The sequence below is a fragment of the Ictidomys tridecemlineatus genome, chromosome 5 (genome assembly GCF_052094955.1).
Source record: "Ictidomys tridecemlineatus isolate mIctTri1 chromosome 5, mIctTri1.hap1, whole genome shotgun sequence".
Taxonomy (NCBI): Eukaryota; Metazoa; Chordata; class Mammalia; order Rodentia; family Sciuridae; genus Ictidomys; species Ictidomys tridecemlineatus.
Window position 1 is genome coordinate 133,386,748 of NC_135481.1, and position 15,887 is coordinate 133,402,634.

The 15,887-nt window shown below is 37.6% G+C and overlaps 1 protein-coding gene across 1 annotated transcript in view; it reads right to left on the minus strand.

The window, feature by feature from the left end:
* The window catches only part of Adamtsl3 (ADAMTS like 3), a 320,152-nt gene that overhangs the window by 143,812 nt on the left and 160,453 nt on the right, over positions 1 to 15,887 (minus strand). Inside the window, exon 9 of the mRNA XM_005320199.5 lies at positions 11,391 to 11,548. Coding sequence (XP_005320256.1) covers positions 11,391 to 11,548 — 158 coding nt within the window. The remainder of the gene's footprint in view (positions 1 to 11,390; positions 11,549 to 15,887) is intronic.

Genomic DNA, 15,887 nt, shown 5'->3' on the forward strand with positions numbered 1-15,887 from the left:
AAATCAGACAATGAAAGATCACTTCTACAATGAATTACATAAACAAATCCAGGAAGTAAAAGATCAACTATACAGGGAGATAGAGGTTATAAAAAGCAAACAAACAGAAATCCTAGAAATGCAGGAAGCAATAAACCAAATTAAAAACTCAAATGAGAATACTACTAGCAGAGTAGAACACTTAGAAGATAGAACATCAGACAATGAAGACAAAGTATTTCAACTTGAAAAGAACATAGACAGCTCAGCAAGACTGTTAAGAAACCATGAGCAGAACACCCAAGAAATATGGGATAACATAAAGAGACCAAACTTAAGAGGTCATTGGGATACAGGAAGGTATAGAGGTCCAAACCAAAGGAATGAGCAATCTGTTCAATGAAATAATACGAGAAAACTTCCCAGACTTGAAGAATGAGACAGAATCCCAAATCCTAGAAGCCTACAGGATGCTGAATGTGCAAAATCATAAGAGATCCACACCTAGACACATTATAATGGAGATGCCCAACATACAGAATAAGGAGACAATTTTAAAAGCTACAAGAGAAAGGAAGCAGATTACATTTAGGGGTAAACCAATCAGGATAACAGCTGATCTCTCAACACAGACTCTGAAAGCTAAAAGATCCTGGAATAACATATTTCAAACACTGAAAGAAAATGGGTTCCAACCAAGAATTGTGTACCAGCGAAATTAAGCTTCAGGATGGAAGATGAAATTAAAACCTTCCACAATAAACAAAAGTTAAAAGAATTTGCAGCTAGAAAACCATCTCTTCAAAACATCCTCGGCAAAACATTACAGGAAGAGGAAATGGAAAATAACAATGAAAACCAACAGTGAGAGGTAGTACAGTAAAGGGAAAAAATAATCAAAGAGGAAAAACAAACCATGTTAAGTAACATAAATAAACAAATATGGCTGGAAGAACAATCCATATCTCAATAATAACCCTAAATGTTAATGGCTTAAACTCACCAATTAAGACACACAGGCTAGTAGAATGGATCAAAAAAAAAAAAGATCCAACAATATGCTGCCTACAGGAGACGCATCTGATAGGAAAAGATATTCATAGACTGAAGGTGAAAGGTTGGGAAAAATAACATCACTCATATGGACTTTGGAAACAAACAGGAGTGTCCATACTCATATCAAATAAAATAGATTTCAAGCCAAAGTTAATCAAAAGGGATAAAGAGGGACACTACATACTGCTCAAGGGAACCATACACCAACAAGATATAACAATCATAAAACAATGGTGCAGCTGTGTTCATCAAACAAACTCTTCTCAAGTTCAAGAAACAAATAGACCACCATACAATAATTATAGGAGACTTCAACACACCTCTCTCACCACTGGACAGATCTTCCAAACAAAAGTTGAATAAAGAAACTACAGAACTCAATAATACAATTAATAACCTAGACTTAATTGACATATATAGAATATACCACCCAACATCAAGCATTTACACTTTTTTCTCAGCAGCACATGGATCCTTCTCAAAATAGATCATGTCACAGGGAAACTCCTAGATAATATAAAGGAATAGAGATAATACCATGCATCTTATCTGATCATAATGGAATGAAACTGGAAATCAACAATAAAATAAGGAAGGAAAAATCATGCATCACTTGGAGAATGAACAATAGGTTACTGAATGATCAATGGGTTATAGAAGACATCAAGGAGAAAATTCAAAAATTCTTAGAGATAAATGAAAACACAGACACAACATATCGGAATCCATAGGACACAATGAAAGCAGTTCTAAGAGGAAAATACATTGCTTGGAGTTCATTCCTTAAAAAAAGAAAAAAACAACAAATAAATGATCTCACACTTCATCTCAAAATCCTAGAAAAAGAAGAGCAAAACAACAGCAAAAGAAGTAGAAGAAAAGAAATAATTAAAATCAGAGCTGAAATTAATGAAATCAAAACAAAAGAAACAATTGAAAAAATTGACAAAACTAAAAGTTGGTTCTTTGAAAAAATAAATAAGATGGACAGACCCTTAGCCATGCTAACAAAGAGAAGAGAGAGGACTCAAATTACTAGCATACGGGATGAAAAAGGCAATATCACAACAGACACTTCAGAAATACAGAAGATAATTAGAAATTATCTTGAATCTTTATATTCCAATAAAATAGAAGATAGTGAAGGCATCGATAAATTTCTTAAGTAATATGATCTGCCCAGATTGAGTCAGGAGGATATAGACAACCTAAACAGACCAATATCAATTGAGGAACTAGAAGAAGCCATCAAAAGACTACCAACTAAGAAAAGCCCAGGACCGAATGGGTATACAGCAGAGTTTTACAAAACCTTTAAAGAAGAACTAATACCAATACTTTTCAAGCTATTTCAGGAAATAGAAAAAGAGGGAGAACTTCCAAATTCATTCTACGAGGCCAACATCACCCTGATTCCTAAACCAGACAAAGACACTTCAAAGAAAGAAAACTACAGACCAATACCTCTAATGAACCTAGATGCAAAAATCCTCAATAAAATTCTGGCGAATCGGATACAAAACATATCAAAAAAATTGTGCCCATGATCAAGTAGGATTCATCCCTGGGATGCAAGGCTGGTTCAATACACAGAACTCAATAAATGTTTTTCACCACATCAATAGACTTAAAGATAAGAACCATATGATCGTCTCGATAGATGTAGAAAAAGCATTCAACAAAGTACAGCATCCCTTTATGTTCAAAACTCTAGAAAAACTAGGGATAACAGGATCATACCTCAATATTGTAAAAGCTATCTATGCTAAGCCTCAGGCTAGCATCATTATGAATGGAGAAAAATTGAAGGCATTCCCTCTAAAATCTGGAACAAGACAGGGATGCCCTCTCTCACCACTTCTGTTCAACATAGTTCTTGAAACACTGGCCAGAGCAATTAGACAGACGAAAGAAATTAAAGGCATAAAAATAGGAAAAGAAGAACTTAAATTATCACTATTTACAGATGACATGATTCTATACCTAGCAGACCCAAAAGGGTCTACAAAGAAACTATTAGAGCTAATAAATGAATTCAGTAAAGTGGCAGGATATAAAATCAACACGCTTAAATCAAAGGCATTCCTGTATATCAGCGACAAATCTTCTGAAATGGAAATGAGGACAACCACTCCATTCACAATATCCTCAAAAAAAAAAAAAAATACTTGGGAATCAACCTAACAAAAGAGGTGAAAGACATACAATGAAAACTACAGAACCCTAAAGAGAGAAATAGAAGAAGTTATTAGAAGATGGAAAAATATACCCTGTTCATGGATAGGCAGAACTAACATCATCAAAATGGCGATATTAACAAAAGTTCAAATCCCAACGGCATTTCTTGTAGAAATAGATAAAGCAATCATGAAATTCATATGAAAAAATAAAAAACCCAGAATAGCAACAACAACTCTAAGCAGGAAGTGTGAATCAGGTGGTATAGCGATACCAGACTTCAAACTATACGACAGAGCAATAGTAACAAAAATAGCCTGGTACTGGTACCAAAACAGGCGGATGGACCAATGGTACAGAATAGAGGACACAGAAACCAATCCACAAAATTACAACTATCTTATATTTGATAAAGGTGCTAAAAGCATGCAATGGAGGAAGGATAGCATCTTCAACAAATGGTGCTGGGAAAACTGGAAATCCATATGCAACAAAATGAAACTGAATCCCTTTCTCTCTCCATGCCCAAAAGTTAACTCCAAATGGATCAAGGAGCTTGATATCAAATTAGAGACATCTGATAGAAGAAAAGTTGGCTATGATCTACATACTGTGGGGTCAGGCTTCAAATTCCTCAATAGGACACCCATAGCACAAGAGTTAATAACTAGAATCAACAAATGGGACTTACTCAAACTAAAAAGTTTTTTCTCAGCAAGAGAAACAGAAACAATAAGAGAGGTAAATAGGGGCCTACATCCTGGGAAGTGAAGCTAGCCAATCCCTAAAAAACAAACACCAAATGTCTTCTTTGGTATAAGGAGAGTAACTAAGAACAGAGCAGGGAGGAAGAGCATGAGAACAAGATTAACATTAAACAGGGACGAGAGGTGGAAGGGAAAGGGAGAGAGAAGGGAAATTACATGGAAATGGAAGGAGACCCTCATGGTTATACAAAATTACATACAAGAGGAAGTGAGGGGAAATGGAAAAAAAACAAGGGGGAGAAATGAATTACAGTAGATGGGGTAGAGAGAGAAGATGGGAGGGAAGGGGAGGGGAGGGGGGATAGTAGAAGATAGGAAAAGCAGCAGAATACAACAGACACTAGTATGGCAATATGTAAATCAGTGGATGTGCAACCGATGTGATTCTGCAATCTGTATACGGGGTAAAAATGGGAGTTCATAACCAACTTGAATCAAAATGTGAAATGTGATATGTCAAGAACTATGTAATGTTTTGAACAACTAATAATAAAAAATTTTTTAAAAAAGAAAACTGTAAATTTAAAAATTGGCTCAAAAAATAAGCTTAGGAGAAAGTGAAATAGCTCCTAACTCCTCTCTCTTACTGCTGAAAAGAATTTAAAACAAAGGAGAGAAAGAAAGCATCAAGGCCAAATATTTTACAGAAAGAGAAAATCCTTATTGTAGTGGTCATGTTTAGTTACCTACCAACATCTGTTCCCCCTTCCTATTCTACTGAAAACCAGTTTTGTCCCAATGTTCATTCCTCCCTCATGTGACTCAGATAAATCCTTATTGTTCTAAATGGATTATTGTGGTCACCTCTGTCTTGCTAGATGCAGGACCCATGAGAATGTTCTGCTCAGACACACAATTATGAAGAGTATAATTGAACAAAACCCTAAGTTCAGGTCAAGCTTCCCACAGTTGCTCCCAGCCAATAAATGAGCATAACAGGAGTGGTAATGCAGGCTATGTGACAGAGGATTTGGCTCAGGGCCTTCCCTACAGCCTCAGCAGGTTCTCTTAGAATGGTTTGCCATCTAAGGTGCTTCTACCTGATCTTTCTTCCTTCCCACTTCTGTACCATCTGTCAGTTCTCCCAGCCTCACCCTACTTCTTCCTTCATTTTAATCTCACAGTCAATTCCCAAATAAATTTCTTGCATGTCTCATCATATTTTGACATCTGCTTCTTGGAAGATCTAGACTAGGAGGATCTAGACTTGGAGGATCTAAAGGACGTGCAGAGTGGGTGTGTGATTCAATTCTTGCCAGTGAGAAGTGATAAAGTTCTACTGTGGAGTTTCTAAGAAAAAAAAATTCTTGTCTAGAGGTTCACAAGAAAGAAAAAGACTTATTAGGCTTCCAGACATTGTTTTATCTGCATATGACTCTTGGACCTGTGCCTTTTACTGTCAGTGCAGAGCAAATACACACCAACTTACTTTAAGCCCATGCCCACTGGACTTAAATGGCCCGTTAATGCTGCCAGGAAACACATGATTTTTTTCCCTTATTCTATTTATTCTCTCATTCTTTAAGATAAATATTTCATACTTCTTCCTCAGACTTCAAACTTCTAACTCCTCAAGTTGGTAAGTTTGCATTCCATCTCATGAGAAATTCCAAGTAGACAAAGTAGGGAATAAGCAGGTAAGACTCCTCTACCTCTACCTCCAGCTAATTTGTTCTTCAAGATCACCTCCTCGCTCTCCGTAGGAACACTTCCCATCAGTAGAGGGGAGTTAAGAGCACAGAGATATAAATCATGGATTTACCAGCTGCCAAATGTGGACCAGAGGTACTGAACCCAACAAGGACTTTTGAAAGTTAAAGGAAATGGAAAAATGAACACCAGTTTCTGAATGAACCAAAATATTTGTTTCCTTCACAAATGTATTTGAGCCTCTCTCTTGTTTGTTTAGTCATTTTTCACTTATCTAAGTAAAAAGAACTGATTAATAGGAGCAATAGCTGAGGAAAAAGTAAACTATAATGCTGGATCTGTGCTTTATGTTACTTTGTTGGGAGTATTCTCAGCAGAGAAAATATTGCATTCTATATCTTGAGGGAAACATTGTAATAATAATTTTTAAAGAAACAAACAAACACATCTCCCTGAGGCTATGGTTTCCTTTGATCACAGGATCACCTGATTTGCTCCCACTATATTTCCAAGTGAAAATGCTCTGGCAACAGGGTAAGAAAATGACACTAAATCTGGTACATGGACATACTGTTGACATGGAGGAAACAAAGCTTACACCAATTACATGCATCTTCATCACATAGGATGGAAGTATATGGGCTGTATAGATGCCTATAAATACATGAGTGATAACCTTGGACCTTCACCAAAGAAATTAAAATGATGCCAAATATGAGTAATAAAACCTGCTCTGAATTTCAAACAAACATTAAAGTGACCAATTAATCAAGATTTCTTTGTAGACATGTTTATTTAAAAGATTCAATTTGATCATAAATTTTGGTAAAATTAAACAAATTACAGTATTTCCAATAATGTGGTTCTGGAGAAATTAGTCAACCCATGTGCTCCTTATGATACAAACTACTGACAGTTGGAATATATACAATTAATAAAATCTCGTTCAATATAGCTCTTCACGTGATCATCTTCAAAAGACAGGTAGCTCTTTAAAGGTTTATTAAAAGTGTCTTCAAGCTGGGCACAGTGGCACACACCTGTAATTTCAGCAACTTGGGAGGCTGAGACAGGAGGATCTCAAGTTCAAAGCCAGCCTCAGCAACAGCAAGGTGCTAAGCAACTCAGTGACACCTTATCTCTAATAAAATACAGAAAATTGGACTAGGGATGTGTCTCTGTGGTTGAGTGTCCCTGAGTTCAATCTCTGGTACCCGCCCCCAAAATAAAGTGTCTTCAAATATCATTGGTCTTACCTTTCTTCCCTAGAAAAAGACCCATTTACTGCCACTGAATATATATGTGTACGTTTTTATACACACACACACACATACACACACACACACATACATACATATAAGAGATTTTAACATAAAACTGAAAATATACACATACGTGTGTGTGTGTGCGCGCGCGTGAGCAAATTCTGGTAGCTAGTAGAATAGTTCTTGAAATGCTTTAACCAAGGAATTTCCCTCAACAGACCACACTCTACCTTTGTGATTACTGGGAAACAGGATGGGATGGATGATTGAGATGACTATGAAATACCTAAATTTCCCTTTCTGTTGGCTCTGTTACCGGTTGAATTGTGTCCCCCCCAAAAGAATGAAGTCTTAGCCCACTGTATCTCAGAATATGATCTGAAAAAGGGTCTTTACAGATGTGATCAAGTTAACTTAAGGACATTAGAGTGGGCCTCAAGCCAGTATGACTGTGTCCTTATAAAAGGGTGGGTTTGGACATAGAAGTGGACACACACAGAGCAATGATGTGAAGGCAGAGGGAGAATGCTGAGTTCCAAGAACTGAGGAAACATCCTCCCTTGTAGGACTCAGAAGAAATCAATCCTGCCAACACCTTTATGTTGGACATTTAGACTTCAGAATTGTGAAATGATAAATTGCGGTATTTAGGCAATTCCGTTTGTGGTATTCTGGTATAGCAGCCTCAAGAATCTAATGCAGGCACCGACTCTAAAACTGTCTTGCCATGTTTCAAAACCCCTGGGACTGTATTGAGAGGAAGTAAAACAGGTAGTTTCAGATTCCTCCAGTCCTTGGGTAAGTTAGGTATGCCACCATAACTTCTGGAAAAACATAAAAGATATCGGAGCTGAGGTTGGAGGAAACTGGAGACGGAGCTTGAATAGCTGAAAACTAGTGGAAAAGCAATCAGAAAACACAAAGTATATGAATGGAAGAAAAATTACTCCCTATGAAGACATCTGGCGGAAAAAGGAAGATTTCAGGCCACAAAGAAGACAGATCCTCCAACCCTACAAGATCATAAATGTTTTAAGAGGAGAAAAGCTACTAGCTAGAGTTAAAAATTAACCACAGAAAGAGATGTCTTCATCAAAGCCATTTAGTTTAATTTTATTAGCTATTATCAGAGACATATGCTTAAAATTGATATTTACCAACATCTACTCACAGATGTAAAATGTTCAGTAAATTCTCACTGAACATAGTGTCTCTCATAGTTGCTCACAGAACATCAACTTGGTCCAGACTCTCTACTGCTACCTGGTGGCAATATGCACATATTACAGGAGCAAACAATAATACAGGCTCTGACTACCCCCAGCACCAAAGTGTGTGACAAGCCATCCATGAGAAACAGGTCACTCAGGAAGGCGAGACTATATAGTGAGAAATCCATTTGAAAGAATAAAAGAGACAATATTCAAGGAAGGTCCAAACATGAAAATATAGCTTCTTAAAGAACAGAAACAAAAATTCATTTTTAATTGATGCAGTGAGCTGCTAAATATCTGAATCTGAGCAACATAACTACAAGACAATTGGTCCACTGATAACTACATAGTTTACATGTGAGAATGTAGTCATTTCCAATAGAACACTTACTTAAAAGTCCATGAAATAAGCCTACCACATGAACTGTATGAAGGTATATGTCCACACAGCTAAGTGCACCAGCTAGGCTTAATCAATATGGAGTTGGCAAGGGCTGGTCTTGGCTGCCTCATACTCTCAGCTTGTTACCCTTTTATAGATCAAGTGCTCTTGGTCTACTGACATAGATTATAGGGCGACTGTCATCCATGTGCCCATATACACTATTACCCTCCCCATCGTGTATATGGGGACATGGATGTCAATTAAGGACAGCCATCCCTTAATTGTGGGATGAGCTAGGAAGAGATGAATGTGATTGGAAGCAAAGATTTTCTTGTCTTAGCAACAACACAGGTTGGACAACACTAAAATGTGTTCAAAAAAACAAAAAGCAACTGATGGAAAAGGATATTTCCTAGAAACACACATCATGTGGACAACTCCCAGGTCAGGGAAAAACAGCCTCACAGTCAGTCTTACTTCATCACAAGTGTCTCCAAGTTTGCCAAATTCCCTCCCACCCAGCCCACCAAGTCCATGAAAGAAAATGCCTGTGGGCACGAAAAGGGGGTTCTATTTATATATGAGTCAGTTGTGTGTGACGCCCTCTTTGGTAAATATATTTTTAAAGCCACTTTTTCAGTCTGGAGAGCTCAAACACTTTTCAGAAGTTGAAGCTTAAGTCCAGAGCTGTTTATTAAGTCTGAGAAAGCCAGAAATCAGAGACAGGAATATAGAGGATCGAGTAGTAATTCAGACAATATGGATAGCACATGATTAAAATGTGTACTATTAAGAGATGAATATGTAAGTTGGGTAAGAAGGTGTATAATAATTGAAATTATTTTAAGAGTTAGATATTATAAGTGACACTAAGACCATTTCCCCAAGGCATTTATGCCCTCTGAAATAATTGCTATTATTTTCTTATAGGGTATGTTCTTCCAAATATTAAAAGAGGTATGCACACCATACATATGTACATGGGTTCACAACCTGTAGAAATACATAGTTGATGTGTATCATGTTTTCATACATGGCATCAATAAAAGACACCATCAAGCCCTATCTAAGCCAATGCTATAACCAGTATCTTGAAATACTCATCTTTTTGGCATTTCCTCCATCCTATCATCATATAAATGTCTCCTACTCAATCGGAAACCTTCATGTTGACTTAAGAATACAGAGTCTCTGAGTAGCAATTAAAAGAAAAAGAGGAAAAAAAAGTGTTTACTACTTAAGAATCAAACAGAAAAAAACTAAAAAAAGCAAAACAAGTAAAGAATTTATGCTATAAGATGAACCAGAGAGAATAAGAGGATATAATTATGGTTCTCCCTCCTAAATCTTTTACAATATGACTGTCAATGAAAAATATTGGGTTGGTGCTTTATGAATCTGACATGGAAGTGACAAACTTAAATGTCTATGGAAGCCAGGCAGATATATAAATGCTGGAAGCAGGATAAATGGCCACCAACACTGTAATGTTAGGAGGCAAAACAGGGATTGGTGTGGACCATGGCAAACAAAACCCAACTAGGAGGCAGCTGCTTCTTAGCTGCAGCCAACAATTGCTATGATAAAATGCAAGGTCTTCCCATTTTTAAAGAGAAACAGGAAAAAAAATCCTGATATTTTTACATAAGAATCTCTTGATTTTTCAGTGTTGACCATTTAAAATCCAAACTTTCAAAACCAACAAAAATAGCACCACTGTGCAGGCTGACACTTGGCAGGTCACACTGCGGGCTGGCTTGGATCTCAGAAATCTGGATCAGTTGGAAGCTTTCATTTACTTCCCCATCTCGTGCTCTGTCAAATAGAACTGATGCCTCCATGGAACATTCTTTGACAAATTAGTAAGTGGAACGCAGACAGTGCTTTTGCAGGCAATGGGCTTCTTTAAAGGTTTCACTGGCAATTAGAACAATTTTCTCTCTCCCATTTACATTTTGGAATGAGTTTTCTGAAAAGGAAGAGGGCAAAACTACCCACTGAACTCTCATTTTCTTTTCGTGTCTTTGGCATTTTCAGATTCATCAGAAGTGTGTCCTACTGTGTGTCCTTGGAAAGAGGTTGGTCACTACACTTCCTGTCCTCTGAAGGAAGATGTCCCAGCTTTCCCAGAGAGGGGCACAGGCTGATGGTTCCAGGAAAGAGCTCTTCTGAGGGCACCTTATGACAGGCACTCATCAGGGAGGAAGCCCTGATCAGAGTCAGCCACTGAGAGACTGCAAACTCTCAGGGGTGAGAGTGGAAGGGAACAGGACGGGAATGAGACTCTTTTCCCTCTGTCCTCTGGTCCTTTCTGCAGGGATGGTGGGTCCAACCCTCATCTATTTCCACCAAAAAACATCCTGAGATTTAAAACTGAGCTCGGCCACTGGAGTTTATAAATGCAATATCAATCCTTTCCTTTATAAAAATGAAATCTGTAGTTTCTGAGCTCTCAAGGCTAAGGAACAAATACTTGAGAGCAGATACTTGAGGATGAAAAAAATTTAGGAATGGATTGTTAAGACATAAATATTGATGATATGTGCTCCATATGACCACTTGCTGAACAAACTGTTGGGGGTTTTTGTTGTTGTTGTTGTTTAATTATTATTGTTTTGGAAGGTTTTTTTTTTCCCCAGTACTGGGGATTAAACCCATGGTCATGCACATGCAAGGTAAGTGCTCTACCATTGACCTATGTCTCCAGCCCTTTTTTTTTTTTTGATATTTATTTAAAAGTTGTCCAGGCTGGCCTCGAACATGAGATCCTCCTGCCTCAGTCTCCTTGAATACCTGGAATAACAGGTGGGCACCACCAGCTCCAAACTTACTGTTTTTAAAAATCAAGAAGTTCTGGGCTTCATGTGCATGAAGTTTCTGAAGCAGACTGTCTTACCTTGAAGATGAAATCAGCCATCAGAGGTCCTGGAATCTTAAAGGTTTGCCTCTCTGAACCCTTCTGAAATTCAACTGTTGTGTTTTCTACAACAAAAACTCCAGGGCTGTTAAAGCTGTGTTCTCCTTTGCTTCCTTGAAGCGTTTTGGATTCAATAACTAAAATTAAAAAAAGAAAATTTAAGTAAGAGAAATCTCCTAAAAGCAAGTCAGTCCAAATGACATTTCACCAAGTGTAATATCGGCATATGACATCAACACGATATCAAAAGATCCACATTCATGGAATAGATAAGTCAAATTTTTGGTTGTCCTTAAAAAGGCACTAACAGGGGTAGCAATTCTACTCAATTCTTTGGAGACATATCTGCTACAAAAGAGAACACTTTTCTTTTTTCATATTTTTTTTTCATGAGGTAGCTCAAAATACAGGGCGAGTAAAGTCATGTTTACTCACTTATTACCTATTCAGATGTTAAACATAGCTTTATATTTAGAAAAAAAGCACAGTGAATCTCAAATTTGCCTTTTTTAAAAGAAAAAAAACTTTTTATTTTGAAATAATCAGATTCACAGGAAATTACAAAATTAATATAGAGAGGTCCTCATTGGTTATACCTTATGAAACTATAGAACAATAGCAAACCCAGGAAATTGACGTTAGGTACAATGTGTGCATACAGTTTGATGCCATGTCTGAGAAGGGGTCTTGCTAAGTCACCCTGGCTGGCTTAGGACCTGTGTTCTAAGGGCTGAGAGTGGCACAGGACCACAATCGAAACACATAACCATCCCACTGCCACAAAGATCTCCCTGGAGCATGTTACTCTCTTACTCTAATTTGCTTTTATAAGATCAGAAGTGTTTTTAAGAACTACAGGAAAATGTCTGCCTGCAGTTTGAACAAAATAGTATTTCCATTTTATTTAAATAATTTCTGTTTTTCCCTCTCCTCTCCTCCTTTTCTTCTGTCTCGTTAAGTGTTACCATACCCAGCAGACGTGGTCCAAGGTTGGGAGAAGCAATAAAGACAGACACAGCTGGGTTCTGGTCTCAGCTCTTTCTCTGACACCCTGTAGTAGGTTTTCATTGCTAAAACAAGGAATCAGAGTGCCTGATCTCCCGTGTCCAACTCTCCTCGGAAACCTCCACTTGCTGCAGTGGTATTACAGTTGTCTCTAGCCATCTTGAACAAAGGACACAACAGAATCAAAACTCCATTCAGCTTCAACCTTAAAAATGGAAAGCTGATAAAACACGACAAAATGGCCCAGTATCAGGGAGCTTCAATCCACATGCTGCTGGGCTTTGGCTGTTTTCATTTGCTAGATTTTTCTCTCTGCCAAAGATCAGCTGCAGGAATCCAAGTGTGCTGGACAGACTACATCCCAGGCATTAGGAGACATCCCTGATTATCCCTGACAGGCAGGCTGGGAACTTTTCTGGGAAAATTCAAAGGCTGGACAGGAGCTCCTTGATCTGGAAGAGTCATTAGCAGTCGAAGAATAACCCTGGCTCCTTTCAGGCACACAAACCCCAACCACTTTGGCCCCAGTCTCCATGACCACAGTAGATTTTTGGAAAGTGTGAGATTAAATTCATTTCCTAGTTCCAATGAAGATATAAAACTGAGTGTTACAAAGTGAGTTGTCAGTAAATACGAGATGGAGAACTAGAGATAGTAAGCCCCACACTGGATGAGTTAAGTCTCTAAAGTAAAGGAGAAGAGAAAACGATGAGTATTGAGGCAATACAGAAACGCTAAGTGAGACTGGACACCATCCATCTCATCGAAGGCATGTGAGACACCAAGTTTCTAGCCTGAGATTTAGCTTGAAATGACTTGATTAAATTCAAGTACTATGCAATGGATTCTGCGGCTGTGCTGGGGGAGTAATTGCTTTACCACTGGGCTCACTTTTTGGAGCGCAAGTTTCATCATGATGCAGCATTGGAGCAGGGGTGTAAGGAAGGTAATCCTGAAGGGAGGAAGGCCAGGTGCTATGACATCCAGCCCCTAAACCACATGCCAACATTTCTCTTAGTTCAGTTTTGGTGTTTTGTTTTAAAGGTGGAGTCTATTTCGTTATTTCAACCATGTTTAAGATATTCAGTGACAAAGATGAACATACAAGGAGCAAAGCCAATGTCCAAGTTTGTGTAAATCACTCAAGCCACTCTCTAATGAAATGCATGTTAGTTGTAGAATATCTATTTCTAGGAGGCAGAAAACAAATGATTTGATCTCACTAGTGTAAATGAGTAGCTGAATCAAAAGTAGATAACTAATGACTGGTGGAGTGATCTGAGGAAGGTGGAGTTCATATGCATAAACAATCTGATCATTTAGATTGACAGAGCCTCTGTATCCAATCCACAGTGAGACGGAGCCCAACACAGTTCTTCAAAATTCATCATTTTCATTGGTGACAAATTTGTCCCTCCTAGTGACTGTGCCTCTTAAAATAAATAAGAGAAAAAGGATTTGTAATTTTTCAATCAATAATTCAAATGCTGTGTTGACTTACAGATGCCTTTACTTAGTTTTTATTCATTTCTGTTATTTATGCATATTTACTGCAGCTGTGTGTTTTGACAGCATGTGACTCATGGCTGATGAGAACTGTACAAGTGAACCTTCAGTTCCCAGAGCTTGTGCTGACCATTGGTGGCTACTTCAGCCGGTGGTTAGGGCTTGGGAGACCCAGGAAGCCCACTTTCACTGTCTTCCTGCTCCACTGTAAGGGAAGAGATTACCATCCTTCTTTCCTGCTGCCGGCTGCCCACCTGATTTCTCCTGTGTAGACTTAATGGTGGGTGGAGGGCAGAGGTATTGAGGAAAGTATAAGTAGCCTCAAACAGGTGAAAAACAATAAGAAATCAAGGCCTTCTACCCACATATCTTCACAGTACAAGTCTATAATGATACCTTTAAATAATTTGAATTCATTCTTGTTCATTTTTTAAAAAATGACAAAAAAGGTAATGAATGCTTCTAATGTTTTCCAGTTGAAGGGCCTCATTGAGAAGAATCAGTCCAAGCTTCTTTCAACAGAGGCAGAGACAAGCAACCAACACCAAGAGGTCTGTTTAAATTCTAAAGACCACAAAACTGGTATTAGGTAAACACATACTGCGGACTTAGCTAATGTAGCTATATCAAGTTCAGGCCGACAGTAGAACAGTATTGTTATAGTGTATGTTCATTTTATCCAGCATCACTGTCCTTTGGCCATTACATATAGTGTCCATATTTGTATTTTTACATCTCTATCTATACATTAAACAGAACTTGAAGGGAAAAATACTCCTCCAATAGATAATTGAGGTTTTCATTTCATGACATCTTGGCTTTTCAAGCTTATTGCTAGTCAGACACATTAGTGCTAATAATAATAATTTTGCAGGGATCCTATTATTGCTTCCATTTTTTAAGGGATGCATTACTAGAAAATTTGGGGCTAAGTGCTCCCTATAATAATGTGTCCAGGCTTGGAACAGCACTAGAAATTCAGGATCTGAACACCTCTAAGCAGGATGGAAGTCAGATGTTCTATAATTAAATTCCATTTCACAACAAAGAGACTGAAATTCACGTCATAGGTGTTTTTAGTTCTGAATAATGCAGTCTTCTGAAGGATTATAGTTAATACAGATCTTGAAAGAATGATTCATTACAGAAAAATAAGCTTGATTTCAGAAATACATCTTTATTACAAGGAAAAATGCAAAAAAATGGTTACATAAATCAAGAAAATAAAACCCATTCTGTATATAAATGTTCAGAAATCTAAACTAAATCCTTTGTAAATGAAGCCAGTAGAGAAGCAAAACTTTCAGAAACACTTCTAGGGCCAATTGAGAGATTGTTCAGGAGGGGAAATATTCCAAGCAACAGATCTGTCACTTTGAAAAAATGGGAACATTGCTGAACTCTGTTCTTGGAAGAGTGCCCATTCTGAGTATAAAGTTATATTTAATATGCCAGTACATATTTATGCAAATGAATTTTTGCTTCAAAGTATTCACCTTAATTTATTCTGTTTACTGTTTGCTTATTCTGTTTTTACAACTTAAAAAACGATTTTTGAAGCTGAATTTTTTGGGGTTGCCTTTAGAATCATAAGAATATTAGGTCTAATCACTGCACTTTAGAATGTTTTTTAAAACATTTTTTGATATATAGTACCCATGCCATGAAACTCAGTTACTTATTTATGCAGTGCTGAGTATTGAACTCAGGGTCTCACACAGGCTAGGAAAATGCTGTACTACTGAGCTACAGCCTCATCCCCAAATTCACCCATTTAGAATGTATAAATTATACATTTACACACAGCATAAGCACAGTGAAGACATCATTGTGGTCTAATTTTATAACATTTTTGTTATCCCCCAAAAGAAACCCCATACTTAACTAGACCATCATCCCTGTACTTTTCTTCTCTGATATTTGTCCATTCTAGATATTTCAGATAAATGGAATCTATGATATGTC